The sequence below is a fragment of the Lissotriton helveticus genome, chromosome 6 (genome assembly GCF_964261635.1).
Source record: "Lissotriton helveticus chromosome 6, aLisHel1.1, whole genome shotgun sequence".
Taxonomy (NCBI): Eukaryota; Metazoa; Chordata; class Amphibia; order Caudata; family Salamandridae; genus Lissotriton; species Lissotriton helveticus.
The window spans coordinates 687,497,754-687,517,188 of record NC_136067.1 but is presented as its reverse complement, the minus strand read 5'-3'; the positions used below and the strand labels follow the sequence as shown (position 1 = coordinate 687,517,188).

The window sequence follows — 19,435 nt, the reverse complement described above, 5'->3', positions numbered from 1 at the left end:
TAATTTTGCATCAATTTCACAGCTTGCTTCAGCAGATAGACACACATTTGCAGTCTTCAAAGTAAATGTCAGCCTGACGCGTTTCAGGATTTCTCTATCCTTTCTTCAGAGGCAAAGTTCAAAGGGGATTAAAGAAGCAGTTTTTCATTGCGCACAGTTACATACATTCCCAACACCTACCCCAGTGGGCGTGGCATCTCGCTAAGCCTTCTGTAAGGTGTATTTTACATGTGTTTTACTGATATTAGTGAGGAACTATATTTTTCGATATTGTTTTATTTACAATTATAAACATAGGGAGATGCCTATTTTTTACATGATATTTTTGTTGCGCAATATTATTACTGTCAATATTGTCTCAGTGAACTGTTTTCATCAGAGCTAGAGCGTCATCAATTAGGGGAAATACCGGTAGTGGCACTATCAGCTGCAGAACTATAGAAAAGGAGGTCAGCAATGTGTTTTGCATAAATGTTGGTTTGATAGTATGAAATGTGATATTTTGGAGGTTACTTTGGCCTCTAGATATTGGATTTTGTGCTCTTTATTTAGTTCTTGACAGGGTGGGCATTTGATGTGCGGTGGTGCTGAGAGTGTTTAGCGCATTTGAGATAGTATAGAGCTGTGTCTGGAGGATTACCCTCTTTAGGGAATAATAAGGAGAACTGTGGGAGGGCTCTATATAAATACACTCAGGGGTGGGTTTATTTTGAGTGGCATTGACGAAGGGAACCAACTAAGTTTTTATGCGAGGGAGAGCTGTGGCAAGAGTGTTATGGGAAGTTAAATTTGTTGAATAGGGGAGCCAATTGCAGTTTATTTGTATATCACAGGAGGAAATTAAGGGATGTGTGGTTTTTTCCTCCCTTAGGGAATTTGTTTCCTAAGGTGAAGAAGATATGGTATTATTTAGCAGGCATGTATGTTGCTTGTGAAAAAGGTCATATGTGTTTTAATAGTGTCCACTCTGAAACTGGGATAGTTATCACTGGATAACATTGAGGGGTTTGCAGTCAAGGCTTTCAGTTTGCGAAACTTCTTGGTATTTTTTAAAAGGCCAGGAGGGGCGAGGATCTCTGAAGCACTGTAACTTAAATTATGTAATCTAATCTGATAGGGGGAGCTCTTATTTTTGAATCAACCTTCTTTCCGGGCAAAGAATTTTACATGGAGGTAGCAAAAATTACATTGATCAAGGATCACAGACTCACACTGAAGAGCTAATCACGATAGAGGAAATCAGATGGAGAAGCCAATCGCCAATAAACAAAAACATGAAGCAGCAGGTCATATGGAGTAAATCATATGAAGCAATTCCCAAAGGAAAGAAATTATGTGAAGCAAATCACAAAGGAAAAAATCACGAGAAGCAAATCACAAAGCAAAAATTAGCCTGGAACAAACCACATGAAGGAAATTGCATGTAGTAAATCACTCGGGGACAACATTACACAGAGGATAAGATCACAATAGGGCAAATCATATAAAGCAATGTTGTGGGGTTGGAGTTATACGTAGTAAAGCGTAATCAGCCAAATTACATTTTTTTTGCTGGAGAAAAATACATGCAGGTATGAATGAGTCTGCCTAAACAGACCTTTTATGGGGACTCCTGCAACAACTACTAAGGTTTAGTAATGTGACACATACACAAATGTTTAATTTCCGTTATTTTGAGTAGAGATGGGTGGGCCACTGGAAGTTCGAGCCAGGCTCGAGCCTGAAGCGCGGCCCAGGCTCAGCTCGTGGTCCTGTTGGAACCTCAAGCCTATATCGAGCTGAGCTTTCATGTGGCTTCTGCTTGCTACGCTCTACCCTCATGCAGAAAGAGGTACACAAAGCATTAACATATGAGGTAATAAAAATGAGAGACAAACAGACAACTTTTTGGTGCCTGCTTGGTTAAAAGTACAGCCAGAAAAACTGCATTTATCGCGGCTTCCTGCTTAACTAAATTGTGTAATCTTGGGCAAATATTTTATTTTACTGATCCTCCTTTTTCTTCACCTTCCCAAATGAAAGCAACTTCATATACTTGCATTTACAACACCAGCTGTGCGAAAACGTATTGTTTGAACTCTTAGAGAATAATGTCGCTCTTTCTGTAAGAACGCAGGTACATACACCTGTCACTAAACAAACACGCAGACACTCACGCAGACACAAACAAACGCACCGTCCGCATGAAGTACAGCGCAAGAATCGTCCCAGAGTCAAATTAATCACTTCAAGTGAAACTGATGCAGAAGAACTCGGCTGATACCAGCCTTCGCCGAGTCACCCGCACAACTGAACGGCATTAAAGGCATCTCAGGGGAAGTAAATGGCCAGCAAACAACTATTTGTCGGTTTGGTTCAGAATCCACATTGTAAACTAGTACGCTTCACATACAATCTACCGCGTGTAATGCTCATCACTTACCAGCATTGTTTAAAAAAAAAAACATAATTATGTGTTGCACGTATAACATACAATGCAAACTTTACAAAATGCCTCTAAGCACTCCCGTTTATTTTTGCTAGACAAGAGACGCGGGTCAGAGGAAGACACTCAGGTAATTTGGGCAGGATCACACAACGCAGAGCAGCAGCACCCAATTTGCAAACTAGGGTCTCTGTTTTCGAAGAGTGCAGTTTAGTTCCCAGATCACTTCTGCTCATAATTACATGCAACAGAAAACACTGTATTTCTGGAAGACATGAAACGTGAGGGTCGAAGCATAAATGAGTAACTCAACTGAGTTCAAAGCTTCCTCATTTACCCTACTCACTGCTGGACAGCACGCTTCGTGCCCCCAGCGACCAGATACAGACTTTCCGCTTGAGTGACTGACAATAAATCCGCGAAGCACGTACACGTATCCGCTGGGTCCGTCCACACCAATAATACAGAAAATCACACAATACAGGACCTCAGCTGTGAGGCGGCGCTGTCAGGAGCAGCAGCAGGGCAGGGCAGCGCGGACGAGGAGGCTGTCAACAGCGGATTCAGAAACAGAGCATCAATGAAGTGAGACTTACCGGGGCCCCAGAGAGGAGTGTGCGGCATCTCTCAGCTCCGCTAGGGTTCTGAACGGGCAGCTTTAACACTCCGAGGCGGGGGTCGCGAGGGGCGTGTGCGGTAGATAGAAGACCGACCCCAGCCAGTGCACGCTCACAACACCGGGTGTTAGACGCGCTGGGAAGGGGCCGTGCCAGCGAGCGTGCAGCATGTACCACACCGTGTCACTGCTGAGCAAGTGGGCAAAGAGCGAGCATAGATGGGCAGCAGTGTCTTTTATTTCGTGCGTGCGTGCGTGCGTGCGCGCGTCTGTGTGGAATGTGCATATATATATATATATATATACAGCCAAAACCTTCTCCTCGGTAAGAAAAGCAATCCGGGCCACTTAGAGATGAAAAGCGTGTTTATTTAATGGCTTCCTCGACGCGTTTCGCAGATAAATCTGCTTTATCACGTATATATATGTTTGTGTGCGTGTATATCTTAAGTATCCACATATATATATATACATACACATACATACATACACATATATACACACACGTGCGTGCGAGCACTAAGTTATGTTAATATTTTAAACTGTTTTTCTATTGCCATCTATCACTCTATTAAACAGCTCTTTGAACACTCCCCCAGTCAGATGGCCATCTGCAGACGCAACTTGACTCCAGTCAGTAGTGGTACTGTCTTTATTTTATAGATCAGCATAAAGAGTACCGAGATGACGCCCCAGAATACAAATGGAGACCACCCAGTTCTAAAGCAGGGACAAACGTACGACGCATTACAAGTGGACTGACCGAGACTCACTTTTCCGTCAATCACTGCCCGCCACATGCATTGTACATTCCTTGACTGACAGGACTCAATGTTCGCAGACACATGTGGTCGAAAGTCTACGACGGAGCCTCGCAGACATCTATTTTATCAGCCCGGCTTCGAGGACGCAGGTCCTGCCGCCTCCGCACGGACTGAGGGCTGCGCGCATCGGAGCCAAAGTGCATTTCACCAGTTAATGCAGGGCGTGGGCAAACGGAAGCTGAGACGACGGCTAACTTCAGGTTATGCTATAGAACATACTAATGAGCACCCCCGATGAGTCAGTCAAAAGTGTTATTTTCTGCCTCTCAATAAATGCAACATTCAATCCAATCATGGACGTCGATTCACTAAAATGCCAGGGTTAGGGACTTGACATTATTGGCATCAAAAGAAGTAACGTCATATGACCTTTGACCCTACGTTTTCCCAAGAGTGGTCACATGACCCTAACTCCAGATGGTATCACACAGGTGTGATGCAGCGGCCAGGGTGGCTGACTTCGGAGCACAGAGCTCACGGTTCGATCCCGGCTCAGGTGGCAGCTCAGCTCAGCACCGTGTGAATCTGGGCAATAGCTTTCCACGAGGGCCCCCATGACTGCCTCCAGCGCCTTGAGACCCCTAACGGTGAGCAGTTCACGCTTTACAATTACGGGTTTACTTTACATCTACATTAAAACCCTGTCATTAATGTTATACTGCGACACAAATGTTTTTTTGGATACACCTTTATGAGAATGTTAGGGTGCTGACATAATCTTTGAAAGTGGTGCAGGTGTAAGTGAGAGGTCAATACTTGCCCTAAATTGTACTGGACAGAGGGAATAAATCAGAGCTGTTGTGAATGGGTTTGTAAGTAACTGGTTCTCCCCAGAAGAAAATTTTGAAAAAAACCGGCCAAATAGTGCATTTTAAAGCAAACTTATCACAAAAAACTGCTAAAAAGCCATGGTCTATGAAAGGGCACTTGTTAAATAGATAAGTCCTTTCATGGTGTGTCAAGCCAATGAAACCCCACGTTCCGCAGGAGTTGACCCTAGGGCCTGACTGGCCATAGCGGGCAACGGGCAATCCCCCGGTGTGCCGCACGGGTGGGGGCCAGTTTTGGGCCCCTGGGGGCTGTTTTTGTTACGGGGCCGTTTTTGCAGTGTAGCTGCAAAATCGTCTCTGTACCAAAATTGGCCAAAAACCGGGCCCGGCAAAGAGCTCTGCGGCACTTCCAACCCCTCCAGTGGGGAGCACTTTGCCAGGGCCAGTTGTGGTTCCCAGTCCTGCCCTGGTTGACCCCCTTTTTTTCAAAATGTGCTGTGGGGGATCCCTTAGTCAAAAAATAACCTCTGCTGTGCTAGGGCCATCATTTTGCCGTAGGTGCCCACTATATGCCATGAGGACCCTCTTCTACCAAAAACTTACATATTATATGCCAATCCTGGACTTTAGCTATTAATGTTTTCCATGTACCACGGATGACCCTTATGTCAAAATGCACTTCTAAAATGATAGGGCCAGCATTTGAACATGTTTGTCCCCTCTAGAGTGCCAGGTCCCTGACTATTAACCCCTTCAGCGTTAATGACAAAGCCAGCTCGTCATGGGCGTTACCTGCGCTACGCGGATGACAAGCTGGCTTTGTCATAAACAAGCCATTTTTTAAATTTCAGCGCACAGCGGGAAAACGCGGTAGCGCGGTAGGGGTTAATTATTGCCTCCTGTATCTTGCCACGGCCAAAAGCAGACTCACAAACACATCTCCACTTTCTCATTCCTGCTAATTTACAGTCATTAACTCGCATTCATTTTCACCTTCTGACTCTTAATCATTCTCACTTGTACTCAATCATCCTTATTCTCTTGCACTCAATCTTATACTCTCTCACACATTGTCACTCAGTTTTAGTTCAACCCCGGGCAGCACATGCGCTCCTCTGTGAGGCATGCTAAATTTGGGTTTGGACTTAAAGCTCCGCCCATTTCCCAGCCCATCTTTTCAAATGACTCCTTTTAATGTCGCTTCTAAATCGTTGCTTTTAATTCATGAATAGGCTTGTTAATCCCTCCTTAGACCATCTTGTCTGCATTTTTAACTCCCATGAGGTCTGGACCTTTTGCTTGTATTGTTACACGGTCAGCTTTATTTAAACCAGTGCTTTAAATGGAAAAAAATAAGTGCAGGTACTCATTAAATCGAGCTAGGGGTATGGTAGTGGGCGGGGTTAGATGCGGGGTGGGATATGATGATACAAAAACTCTTCTGTTGAGTATTCATTTTGTCCTTGATAGTTCTCTCAAACTTTTCATATGTGCAGAGAAGGGCATTTACACCAGTTGCAGAACATACCAAAACATGTGAGAAATATGTAAATATAAACAAAGTGTGCTAACCTGTTACACAAAGCGAATGTCAGATACCACATGTTAATGTTTCCTTGTTTTGTAATATTAGCAGTTTCTTAATGTCATACTGTTTCTACTTACTTGAATTTGGCGCAATCCTTTTATATTCAAGAGTGCACACACATACACACAAAACAAGTATTCCACGCATTTCTTTTCAAATACCTCCTGAGTGTCCCGATTCTCTTCCGCTCTGATTTAATTTCTCTCTCACACACAAACAAGCAGATAAACACTCTCTATCAGTCTTCACATCTCTAACATCTCGATCCCTCCCCCTCACTTCTCTCCAATTTGTATCTAACTCCGTCCCACTCTCTTTACCTCAATTGTATCCTTTCATTCTCTACCATCACTCGCTCTATTTCTCTGTACCTCTCTTACTCTTTCCATAGCTGTCTCATTCGCTTCCTCATGTCTAGCTGCGCTTACCCCTTCAGTCTATCTTTTTCCACTCTAAACTCTCGTCTGCTTCGTTTATCTCTGCCCCGTCACTCTTCAACTTCTCTCACCCAATTATCCAGCCTCTCCCCTCAGCAGAAGGCCCCACGGCCGGTAAGCTTTCAGTGGCAGACAGTGAGCACTGCTGGGTCGTGAACATATGCAGAGTCCACCAGGGTAGAGGTCATGGGTAGAACAACACTGGCCTCTGATGAGAAGGTCAGTAGACCGTCTGTCACCTCACCTGGGCACGAGGAAGTCCACCCAGGTAATCCCCACCAACTCATCCCCACCCATCATGGACTCTATGTCACAGCAGGCGGGCGGGGTGGGGGTTGATTTGCAGGGGCAAGTGAGTCAGGGGAAAGACAGTTAGATCCCAGTGAGAGGCCAAGTGGTGTAAATGGCCCTTGTTACCTGGGTTCCTAAGTGGCCACTCCTGAGCAGCCCCCCCCCCACTCATTCAGTCTGTACACATCACTGTGCCTCAGGCAGAAAATGTCCCATACACTATCTAAGAAGACGTCCCAGCACGGAGGCTCAGCAGGGAGCTGCTGAGGACATTGATAGCTTTCATCTGGGTGGGGAGGGAGCAGAGGCCCACTTGCTGCAGCAGCAGACCTTCAGCAGGTTGTTCAGGCCCCATCGTGCCGCTTGCCACAGCTGAATGACACAGACAGATGGCAAAACGGCAAACATGCTTAAAAAAAACAGCACACAGCCGGCCCTCGGCACCGGCCCAGTGCCCACCTTATCAATTCGACCCTGAGTACCGGTACTCTCCTTGGCAGTGGAGAAGTGCCGGTACTCAGCTTCGTAAAAATAAGAAGTGCCGGTACTCAGTACCGGTGAGTACCGTCCCATTTAAAGCACTGATTTAAACTGTGAATACTACTTTCTATAATGATTTTCCCCTATTTCTCCCATGACATAGTTGCTCCTCATCGGCCGGGAGAGAGATTTTCATCACTATGATATCTTCTCCTCATCGCCTGAGGGGACTGCTTTTAAACTCTCTGCTACTAATCGCAATACAAACAGTGGCGGCCACCTGCTTTTTTGAAGCACTGCATGTCACTCCTAACACGGGTGCAGTAAAGCGCGCCACTCCTAACACAGGCGCAGTAGAGCAGCACACGCCACTCCTAACAGGGACGCAATACAATCATTGAGGGCCACAGCTTTTTTTGCCTCACAGTGGGCTCCCTTGGATTTTAATGAATCAGGTTTTTTTCAACTAAGCTCCGCACTCGCGCTTCAGCAGTGACGCCGCTGCTTAACCCCTTGCATGCACAGTGAATTTTCGCGCGGTGCGGGCGATTTACATAGTGCGCGGGATTCAGACGCCCCCCGGCCGTTGTCTGCACACGCCCATCGTGACGCATGACAGCCAGGGGCCATCATGAGTATGCAACGGGTTAAGCAATGTCGGCAGCTTCTTATGTTTCAGTTTCACAAAGGCGGCTCATGCCTTTCTTTCTACACAGCTCAGCTTTTTTCAGATCGCTGGACAAGAGGCAGAGACATCGTCATCTCCTTCATTTGGGAGGAGGTAAGCGGGGTGTAACGCAGCTCTCTTCACTCCCACACTGCTCTCAGGATCCCAACACTGCTGTTTTGCTCATTTAAAAAAAAAATCTGTATGTTATGCTTTTATAAAAATTACTGCAAGCAGAAAAAAAACAGTGAAAGGAAACGCACGGGGCAGGAAACAGATAGAAAAAAGCATTTGCAATCCAATAGGTCTCGCATTTTCAAAATGTTGACCTATTGGTATTGTGAATGACACTGCCTTTTATTATTGCAGGTTTTTTAAATATATAAATTGAAGGCATTGTCATTTACAATGCCAGTAGTTCAAAATCTCGCAAATGCGAGACCTCTTCCATTCACTCTCACTCCATCATTCTCACGCACCCTGACTCACTCATACTTACTGACATTTAATCTCATTTATTGCTACTCATATAATTATTTTCTCTCACTCACATGATCACATACACAAATACTTACACATATACACTCTCTCGCCAACAAACACACTCTCACCTGCAAGCATGCACACAACATACATTAAAACATATTTTTTACTTAGCTGACGCTCCAGTTTTTATTATGCTATTAGTGAATAATACACAATTATTTACTGTTGGCGTAATTAAAAACAAGCTAAAAACAAGAAGGACAACGCCTAGTGGTGTAGCTAGACCTCTGGCTGCTTGAGGCGGATCCTGTGTTTGTGACCCGCGGCGGCCACATGTTAGAGCAGGGGGGTGCTGGTAATTCCTGCATTTTTCCACCCCACAATGTCCGCAGGTAAGAGGGGTGGGGAGGCTGCCACTTGCAAAACTCGTGCCAACCTGCCCCCTTTTGCTATGCCACTGAAATAGACACCCCTGTCTTCTTGGCACTCATTTTGCCTCCAGGGCAAAAGTCACAAATGCAGTGGCGTTTCCCCGCTAAGGCGAATGAGCAGCGCCCTTCTGCTTTTAAGCAGTGTAACTAAAGAAAAATTAAAATGATAACTCAATGGTATTATCATTTTATTTGTTCCTGCTGCTTTGCGGCAGGGGTGGGCGGGCTGTACTGCTCTCTGAGCAGGACAGTGGAGGAGCGGTTTGCCCACTAAAAGTGCACATGAATGTTTGACTGGGCCTCTCGGGCAGGCTAAACAGTCTTGTGCTCTTTGCATGTTCTCCAAACAGGCTGCATTACCCCCTGGGTGGAGAACATGCCCAGGCCCCCAGTCCCCATCTGAGCGCTAAACCATGGTGCTCAGACCAATCACAACCCTGGGGAGCCTAGGTGTTTCCTGGGTGCTTCCTGCTTCCTGTAGCCCGAGACTGTCCGGAGGAGAGACACAGCGATAAGGTAAGGTTTTTATTTTATTTATATTTTTACATTCCGCTGCCCACCACTGTTCCCACCACTGACTCACGGCCCCCGATCCGTGCCGCCACCTCTGCTCAAAAGTGCCAGGGGTCGCTGGAAGCAAAAATGGTTGACTTGTCGCACAGCAATGTTTTGTATTCAGTTCAACACGTAACAGTAGCTAGCTAATACAGGTAAATGAGGTTTGCAGCCCAGGTATCGTCTCTTGTCTAGGACGATCAGTTGAATAAACAAAAACAAGTGCCTCCAATATCTATCAGAGGCATCCCTTGGCGCTCCGCTCTCAAAACAGTTCAAATAGTTCAAAAATAAATCTCCAAGCAATGTTTTGATTCAATGTTCTTGTATTAAACAACTTAAGAAAGTACTTGAGGTTCATCAATATCCGTTCATATCAAATAATCAGTTCATTGAACGGTATCATCGTACACAAATCATAGTCCAATGCATTTCGGGCTGTGTGCCCTTCATCCGGGACGTAGCTAGAAGCAAGACGAAATAAAATCTATAAATTTCCCACATCATATAATCACACTACATAGAGCATGATAACAAAAAATAACATCATCAATATCTTTGCAATACACGCTCAGTGCTCCCCTTTTCAGTGTATGCATGCAAAGAAATTAAAATAAGTCTCACGTGTTGTGCGTGAAATTCTATCGTCAAAACAATTTTCTGTAAAGATCAAAAAATGAATCAAGACGCTATTACTTTGCATCATCATAACAAATAACATAATATAAAACACAGTAGTTCGCTGTTTTAGCTTACTTGCAATACGCGGAACGCGTTTATGTATTGTTCGTGGACGGGTTGTATCTCATGTCTGGCGCGAAAAGAGTTCAAAGGCGTGTAAGCCAATCACGCTGAGTTAAGTATGGTCGAGTCTACAATGTTATGTGTGACTCATTACGATACGTTACCTTCTTTTACCACGTGCTTAGTGACCCACCAATCAACGGTGAACGTGGATTGTTTACAAATATTGTAACGGAGGGCTATCTTACATGCGCTGTTGTGAAAAGAAAAAAATTAAATATAAATAATGAATGTGGATAGGGCGACCCTGGCAAGTTATCCAATATAACTAAACAGATTTTCAAAGGTAACACAAAAATTCAATGCGCTCATTAAGCCCATAGGGCTTGCTCGAGTTCAATAGGTAAATCCAATGATTTTCTCTTTGCAGAAGAAAACGATTATTGTCTCTGCCTTCGATTTTTTCTACAATTTCCAATACCACAAATTGTAGTTGTGAAATGTTATGGTTGGCCTCTATAAAATGAGTAGCTACAGTAGACTTCAAATTTTTTGTACGAATACTTGACTTGTGTTCGTTCAGTCTCGTTTTGATCTTGCGTTCAGTCTTTCCGACGTATGACTTACCACATGGACACTTTAGCATGTAGATCAAATTCGACCTGTCACACGTTGCATTAACTTTGAGCCTGATTTTGTTTCCTTTCATGGGATGGGTTATGTGGTTGCCTCTTATAATACTATTGCAATTGCCACATTGTAGACAAGGACTGGTGCCTCTGTATTGTTTATGGTCCGTTGTGGTATGTTTAAGCATTTCGCCAAAGTTCTTGTGCCTGGTTTATGCAAAGATGGGAGGATTTTGAAAAGATTGTTGGAAATCAGGTTCAGCTTTTAGTATGTTCCAGTGATTTTTTATGATCTTTTTAAATTTGAAGCTTGAAGTAGAATATTTGGAGACAATTGTCATTCTTTCTTGAGTGGATTTATGTTTGACAGTTAACAGGTCTTTCCTTTGCATGGTCTCCACTTTTTGTTCAGCTTGCTGTATCAAGGGTTCTGGATAGTTCCTTTTACGAAATCTCTCTCCCATTTCTTTGATGTTGGCTAGAGCTTTTATTGGGTCTGAAGTGATGCGTTTTGCTCGCATCATCTGCGATACAGGTAAATGTCTTTTCAGTGATTCCTGATGAAAACTATGATAGTGAAGGGTGTTATTCTTGTCTGTGTTTTTCCTGTACATCTCTGTTTCACAGGCTGCATTACCCCCTGGGTGGAGAACATGCCCAGGCCCCCAGTCCCCATCTGAGCGCTAAACCATGGTGCTCAGACCAATCACAACCCTGGGGAGCCTAGGTGTTTCCTGGGTGCTTCCTGCTTCCTGTAGCCCGAGACTGTCCGGAGGAGAGACACAGCGATAAGGTAAGGTTTTTTTTATTTATATTTTTACATTCCGCTGCCCACCACTGTTCCCACCACTGACTCACGGCCCCCGATCCGTGCCGCCACCTCTGCTCAAAAGTGCCAGGGGTCGCTGGAAGCAAGCCAGGTGTCGCAGCTGCGACCCCTGGTGATCCCTAAATGATGTCCATGAATCCAATGCTGGTAGTAAAAACTCACAGACTGCAGTGTTTTCTGGCAAGATGACTGGCTCTGGTGCTAAAATAAAAGTAAACGCCAGAAGGCAGGTCTTTTAATGCAAAGTTGAAGTACATTCGGAAACAAAGATGAGTAGGAAAAGCAACTTGCAATGATTACACTAGGGTTCCTAGTGTGTTAAGAAAAACCTGCAAAGAGTCAGAGAGAGTAGGGGGGAGGGAGTGAGAGAGAGAGTCAAGGCAGGGATGAGGAGTGCGAATTTATTACCACATGATTACTGGGATGATTTTCAAACTGTCATTCTGCTTATCCCCAGCAGCGATGAAGTGATAAGACACAGCAAGATCTTTTCCCTAGGGGTAACCTATTTCAAAATGTCATTAGATCAGCAATAAACACTATCTCTGAAAACACAAACACAAGTAACAAAAGGTGAAGTGATTGCAAGCAGAAGGCCATGAAGAAGGACTCAAGGGAGGCACTGAGGCAAAAGCGTTTCAGAGCCACGATAAGATGTTTCAGTGTTGGCGTGCAGCTCTGCTGAAGTGTCAGGACAAGGACGGGGGGCTTGCAGCTTCTCAGGAACCGTGAGTGGTTTTAGGCCTTGTAGCGGGCAATGTGAGGCACATCCGCAGACACGTTGATCTAGATATTAGGAGCAAGTTTGAGTCTAAAACTACAGTACAGCTTGCATATTAAAGATCCCAAATTGGCAACCAAATACAAAGATAATCTTAAACATCTTGAGCAATATATAGCAATATAGAAAGCTGGCTCTCTATATAGTGTACTAAAAAGAAGTACACTATGAAGAGAGTCCAGTGTGTCCCCAATTCGTTTACAGAGGCTAAAGTAGATAATAATAGTGTTCTCTTTCGTGGTAGTATGTGCGAACAGTTAGGCTTATTAGAGGGTAGTACTAAGCGTTTTTTGTACTCACAGAGGCAATACATGAAATACACATTCAAAGAATAAATCTGAGACCAAATTAGAACACTTAAAATTTTTTATATATGTTTCAAAACCAAGAACTTAATTCAAAGGTAAGTACTGTTTTTAACAGCAATTCATACAGCTAAGTAAAGCTTTTAAAGTTGTGCGCCTTTATGCACAATGCAATCCTATGGAAGAAGAAGTCAGGGAACTAACCCGTCTCGATTTCTCGAACTCTCTATACTATGGACTCCCACAATCACTGCTTCACCATCTTCAAATCGTGCAGAACCAGGCGGCCAGACTTATCCACAAAACACCAAAGTGGCTGTCGGCGAAACCCCTGCTACGCAAACTGCATTGACTACCAGTTGAACAAAGGGCGGCCTTCAAGATCGGCTGCCTGACTTTCAAATCTCTCCACTGCACCAGCCCCGATTTTCTTAAAACACTGATTACGCAGCACCGACTGGCGCGCAATCCCCGGTCGGCTCACCTCCACCTGCTGGTCGCCCCCAAAATTAAAACTAAAAAGTTTGGCGGCCGCAGATTTGTCCACCTAGCCCCCAAACTATGGAATCCCCTTCCCCTGTCTATCAAGTCTAGCTGTTCTCTACTTAATTTTAGGAAGCTCCTTAAAACCCGCCTCTACACCCAAACCGGTTAGCCTGCCTCTTCACAATCCATGCACTCTTTCTTCTAGCGCCAGGAAACTTATGGTGTCAGTGCGCTTTACAAATGTCACTTAAGATAAGATAAGGTAAGCATAAAGGTAGGAACAGTTGGTTTCAGGGGTTCACCTTCATGGTTCAGGGTTGTAGTGGGCCAAGGCCCAAAGTACTACAAGCAGTTCTTTGGGAACTGCTGGGTTCTGCCAAGACCAGGGTGCTGGTGATGTTGGTAGCTGGTGTGCTACGGAGAAGGGGGGACACCCAAAATCAGGTTAGACAGGGGGACTTGGGGACAAGTCTGAGAGCTCCCAAACGGGCACTTGGGTCACCAGGGGTCTTTGCCCCCCTGCAAAGCCGGATCGTCGGGGCCCAGGACTGGCAGCTCAGGTGCAGAGTGTTTAGGTCGGCTGGGCTGGGTGTGCAAAATGCTCATCGTGGTAAGGGGCAAATAGCTGGCAGGGGCACAATCAAGGCAACTGGGCCACTTACGAAGTGGGTCTCAGGGATGTTGATGTCCCTCAATGGCTGTTTGGTCCTGGTGCAGTGGGAATCCGGACTGGACTGTCACTGTTGGTGTTTGGTGCAGGGCATCCGGTACCCAAGGGGTTGGTGGTGCACTGCTCCAGTTGGTCTGGTGTCTTCACACTCGGTGGGGAGACAGATCTGACCTTCCAGGGCACAAGGACCTTCTCATCGTTGTCTGCGGCATCAGTCAGGCCGGGGAGCTGCAATGTGGTGAAACAGACTCTGATTGTCAGTGCCTGTGGACTGCAGGGGAGTGGCTGCTCTAGGGAGACTATAGGCAATTTTCGAAGTGCTGGCAAGCTATTCAAGGCTTTGGTAGTTCTCCTGCTCTCATGACAAGTGACTGTGTCATGATTGTCAAGAGAGGGCTAGGAACGGGAAGGGTTTCATGCCAAAAGTCCACAGTTCTATTGCAACAGGCAGTGACAATTCTTCATCCTTCTTCCCTTAATCCATCTAATCTTAGTTCTTGGGTTCAGGGGTGCCAACTAAGTACTCACTTTAGGGGTGTTTGAGTGGAGTCACAGGTAGTAGCCAATGGGCTACCTACCTTTAGGGTGTTGACACCCTCTATATGACCATTTCTGTGGGAAGTGGGCATAACCCTGACCCTAAAATGCTAATTCTGTCCAAAACTAGATGGTGGAAACAGAAAACTGGGGTCCACAGCAGCTGGCCCGCCCTAGTGGTGGTGCTAGGTGAATGTGGGCACATCTCCAAATCGTACTAATTGTTCTGCCTGTCATGCCACCAAAAGTGGGAGCAGGGCAGGGGGCTTAGAATCTCCACTATCTGGAGAGGCCTGGGTCATATAACAAAGGTGGCAGGGCCTTTGAAGCTTCCCGTCCTGGAATGCACATCCTGTGCGGAGGAGGTGTGAACACCTCGGTCCAGAGCAGGCTTTGTTCCAGGCTCTCACCTCAGAGGGTCAAAAACCTGTCTATGTTGGCTGGCTGCTTGAGACCAGTCAGTCAACACACCAGTAGTCCGTAGTTTTGCAGGGGTGCCTCCAAGGTGCCCTCTGGGTATATTGCTTATTAAATACACCACTGATATCAGTGTGGGTTTATCAAGATAAGGTGTTTGATACCAAACACCATGGGATACAGTGTACAACAAGAAAAATAGTGGCTATGCCATTTGTCCGCAAATCAATTATATAGTATCCAGAGTTAGATCCTTAGTTATTCAGCATAGACCATTGGCCGTCCAACTGTGGTGCTAACATGGTGAAGGCACCCAGCCACCTTGGGTGCATTTTCCCATGCTGTCTCCAAAGTACGGACAAATTGAAAAAAAGGCACCAAAGCATACACTTGTCTCTTCACTGTAATCCTTGATAAGATAGAGTACATAGGGCCATATTATCAAGAAAGGGCGATACATTATTGGCGTTTTTACCGGCTGGAAACTGCCGCTAAAACGGTGATAATGGGCTTGATAATATGCCCTTGTGAATACTCATAGAAGCCCAGGTTAACACCAGAACCTGGGCTTCTATGAGTATTCACAAGGGCATATTATCACGCCCATTATCGCCGCTTTAGCGGCAGTTTCCTGCCGATAAAAGCGGCGATAATGTATCGCCCTTTCTTGATAATATGGCCCCTAGTCGTTTTTCAGTTGTAACAGTCTCTCCTTTTAAAATTCAGTATGACATGATTTGGACAGTTTTATCACATAGGCAGCAGACACGTGTTTCGTCCACAGGATTTCTTCAAGGCTGTAAAATCATATAGACACATTTAAGAATGTTGCGCTAACCAAATGTTGCATCACACCCAGTGATCATGCTGATATGCTGAGTTGCAAGGAGATAGAAACATCCAGTTTGTGCTACCAGAAATCATGCTGGTCTAACGTGTGAGGGGTAAACAACAGTGAAAAGCAGAAACGTATTTGAATGTTCTTTATAGTATGGGCAAATGTTAGTGCCCATACTATAAAGTTAGTGGGAAGGTAGAAAGTACTGTTAAGATAGTATATTAAGAGGGAAGAGTAACAAGGGTAACATCTATTAGCAAACCCCCAGAATGTAAAGTGCTCTAAAATTACAATAACTACCTCAATTGATTGTCCGTAATACACCACACGATTCAGTCTGTATGTGACAAGATTTTAGCATCCATCTAACGGCAACAGCAGAAACACTGTGAGAAACTGTGTGTCCTCCAAAGGTCACCTTATTGGACATGGGTCTGTTGGCCCCAGTGTTGGACCTAAATATGCTGCAAATTAAATATCAGAAAAAGAATTGTTGAAGTTGAGAAACCAAAATAAGTCACCCCCTAGCTTGTGAGGCCAGGAATATAAAAAAATCATATGAGCGATACCACCATACCACTGAAACCATCTGTACCTACCTTTATGTATCTCTGACTTTTCTTTCCATAGGATTGCATTGTGCATAAAGCCGAACATCTTTAAAAGCTTTACTTACCATACCATGCTAGTAGGAACAACCTGGCATTAAGGGAACCCTTTGTTTATGGACACCTTGATTGATTTTGATTTCAGTGCTTTTGAAAAGCCTAGCAAAATAAAATGATATAGCAATACCCCTCGGGCTTTGTCTCGCCATTAATTGGCAAGTGCCAATTCAGTAAATTAGAGGGGCCCTTTTGGTGTGAAAAATGTGAAAACAGAGATTTGTTCTGTTGTTTGTTCCTGATGAATCACGGTGTTTTGTATTGGAATTTGTGTTACTAATGGGTAGCACTTTTTATAAAAATTGCTGTAAAATGTGTTTCAAGATGTATATCATGTATTCTGTATTTTGATGTGTTTACCAGGCACTTTGATAATGATTTAATTAAGTATTCTAATCAATACTGGTAATTAATAAAATTAATGAGATTTGATCACGTTGATTACGAGTCGTGATCAGTTATTTAAAAAGCCCACATTAGGATGTGTCAGTACTGCCATTTTCCTATTGTCCTTCAGTATATAGTGGCCGAGCCTTGCTGACAATACATAGGCCCAAGTCCTTAATTATTTCCCTACTTTTTGAAAGTGGCAATATACTTGCCATACTGAACAACAAAAAAAGAGTGACGACGACTATAAAACCATACATACATGATCCCACAACAAAAAAGCCACAGATAGGAAAAAGGGTGAAAAGTGAAAAGAACAGTTGCCTTTAAAAGAACCCTCACTCACCGACCTGGTCGGTGACATGCTTCATCATTGGGTTCTACTGGGGCAACCAAATGTTCCCCCAGTATGCTACTACGCCTGGACTACAGCGGAGCTGGATCTTTTCTTCGTGAAAAAAGTGACAAGGAAAAGTGCTACTGTGAGTGATTTAAAAACAGATAGCTGGTTGTAACCTATATTCATTTTAATATATGGCCAACCTGTATCAATTAAAAACAAGTGAAAAGCGGACCATATAGAGTTCTTAATTTGAAACTCTGTGTCCTAAAAGATGGTGATCAACATGTTTCTGCTAGATAAGGCAAAATTAGCCCAGCATTCTTCAGGACCTATGGAATCTTCCTCCGGCGGTATACACACGCTAAGGTGCACCCTACCGTGAGGAAGTAACAAAAAAACAATATTACTCACGCAAAATACCCGTGGTGGCTCGCCTAGACCTCTCTAGGGCCCATAATCTGTTAAAGGGAAGAAAAAGAAAACAATAATATACAGGAAAAACAAACTACATAATCTCCACTGACGAGGAGAGTTACAATTCCATTCGTGTTCATTAGTTCATCCAGCAAGTTTACAATTTTCTTCCTAACACCATTATGTGGCAGAAGCCCTTGAACACATACATGCCATTTATAATTTATTGTGGCAGTGTGTCAGTCCCTTAACGAACTGAGGTTCAATCATGACAAAACACCTTGCACTCTCTGTGTTTTTTTAAATTTAAAAACACATCTCGGTCATTACCGTCATTATCGCGTTGTCATGCACTTCTACAGAATATCGACAATTGTTTCAATATCCAATTAAAATCCGTAATGCGTGCCCTACTATATACGATTTACAAATTAAAAAGGAAGATCAAGGCCATATCATTTACAGAAAACAAAAAAACGGAAACTCACTGAAAACTGATGAGTTCCGAGTATCATGGGCTCAAACGGCAGGGGTAATCTTCATGCCAAGCTCTGTCTAGTCAAAGTGAAAAAGAATGAGTTAGTAGTTTTACCTCCATTGAATATAATCAGGCATCAAAGCAAGTCAAGGGCATTCTTAAATGCAAGCCGGCGTCTCCCCGCGGACTACCTAATAAGTAGCACTTCCGTGGCCCGAACGACAAAGGTACTGCGAAGTGAACACCACAAGTACCCTGTCAATTCCGGTCACGTGAGCGCAAAAGCAGCGTCCTTACGGTATTTTAAAATTAGAGGGGCAGAAGGCAAACAATACCAAGATTATCGATATTGTGAAAATTGACTACAAGGGTGAAGTAAAAATCGGCGGAACACTTATATGTATGCATGGTTGGACATTGTCATTTACAACCTCAACAATAAAGTGTATAATAACAGTTCTCGCTGAAATGTGTCATTTGGTGCGTTTTTTTTTTTTTTTAGAAAGGCTAAACTTTATTGCACCAATTCTGATCAGGCAAATCATAAACGGACCATACGATTACACGATCCATCATTGGCAAACTCAAGCCAAGAAAAACCCTCTAAGCTAGTCGCAAAAGGATAGTCCTTGTTAGTTACACAAGACAGTTTATTGTAATCAGGATTAGATAGTGAATCAGGATTATACAGAGAGACCCCTATTTTCACATGGCTGTTTTGGGGACTTTAGCGTCTCATTACAGACCCCCAGGGTATGTCATCATTTAAGCCTAAAAGATGACTCGAGAGGCGATAGATCCACCTTTGCTCTTTTTCGAACAAAGCCACTTCTGTACTGTTAGCCATGTGCTCAATAATAGTCCATCTGATTCCATTGGGTGTATGTTTTTTCTCTAAAAAGTGGGTTGTTAATTTTGTTGTAATTCTCTGACAGCGGATACTGCTGCGATGTTCGCAAATCCGCAGTTTTATCCGTCTTCTTGTCATGCCCACATATTGTAATCCACAGGGACAGACTATCAAATACACCACATTGCAAGTGTTGCAATTAGTGTGATTGCGCTGCTCCCAATGTTTACCAGGTTCGATGTTAAGTGTCTTGGTATGGGTGGTCAAATGGTAGACACTGCAATTTCCGCAAGGATAGTGTCCTGTCACTGCAGGTAAACCCCAAGTATTTAAAATTGTGGGCTCATTCAAGTTATGTGAGTTCCTTAAACGAGTATGTACTAGCGAGTCTTTCAAACTCCTTGCACGTCGGTAGGAAAACAAGGGTTTCCCCCAATCATGCTTATTACTCGTTAGCATACTCCAATGCTTGTTTATACACCGGCTTAC

General features: G+C 44.1%; 1 protein-coding gene and 1 long non-coding RNA gene across 3 annotated transcripts in view; one reads left to right on the top strand and one right to left on the bottom strand.

Moving 5' to 3' along the window:
- Window positions 1-3,931, bottom strand: part of MRAP2 (melanocortin 2 receptor accessory protein 2) — a 1,067,096-nt gene extending 1,063,165 nt beyond the window's left edge. Inside the window, exon 1 of one of the 2 annotated variants that reach the window (XM_078648154.1) lies at window positions 3,783-3,931. In XM_078648154.1, coding sequence (XP_078504280.1) covers window positions 3,783-3,841 — 59 coding nt within the window. In that variant the 5' untranslated portion in view covers window positions 3,842-3,931. Of the gene's footprint in view, window positions 1-3,021; window positions 3,220-3,782 lie in introns of those variants that run through there. The other variant, XM_078648155.1, reaches the window with a different exon arrangement.
- The window catches only part of LOC144762867 (uncharacterized), a 522,764-nt gene that overhangs the window by 376,836 nt on the left and 126,493 nt on the right, over window positions 1-19,435 (top strand). The window lies entirely within an intron of this gene.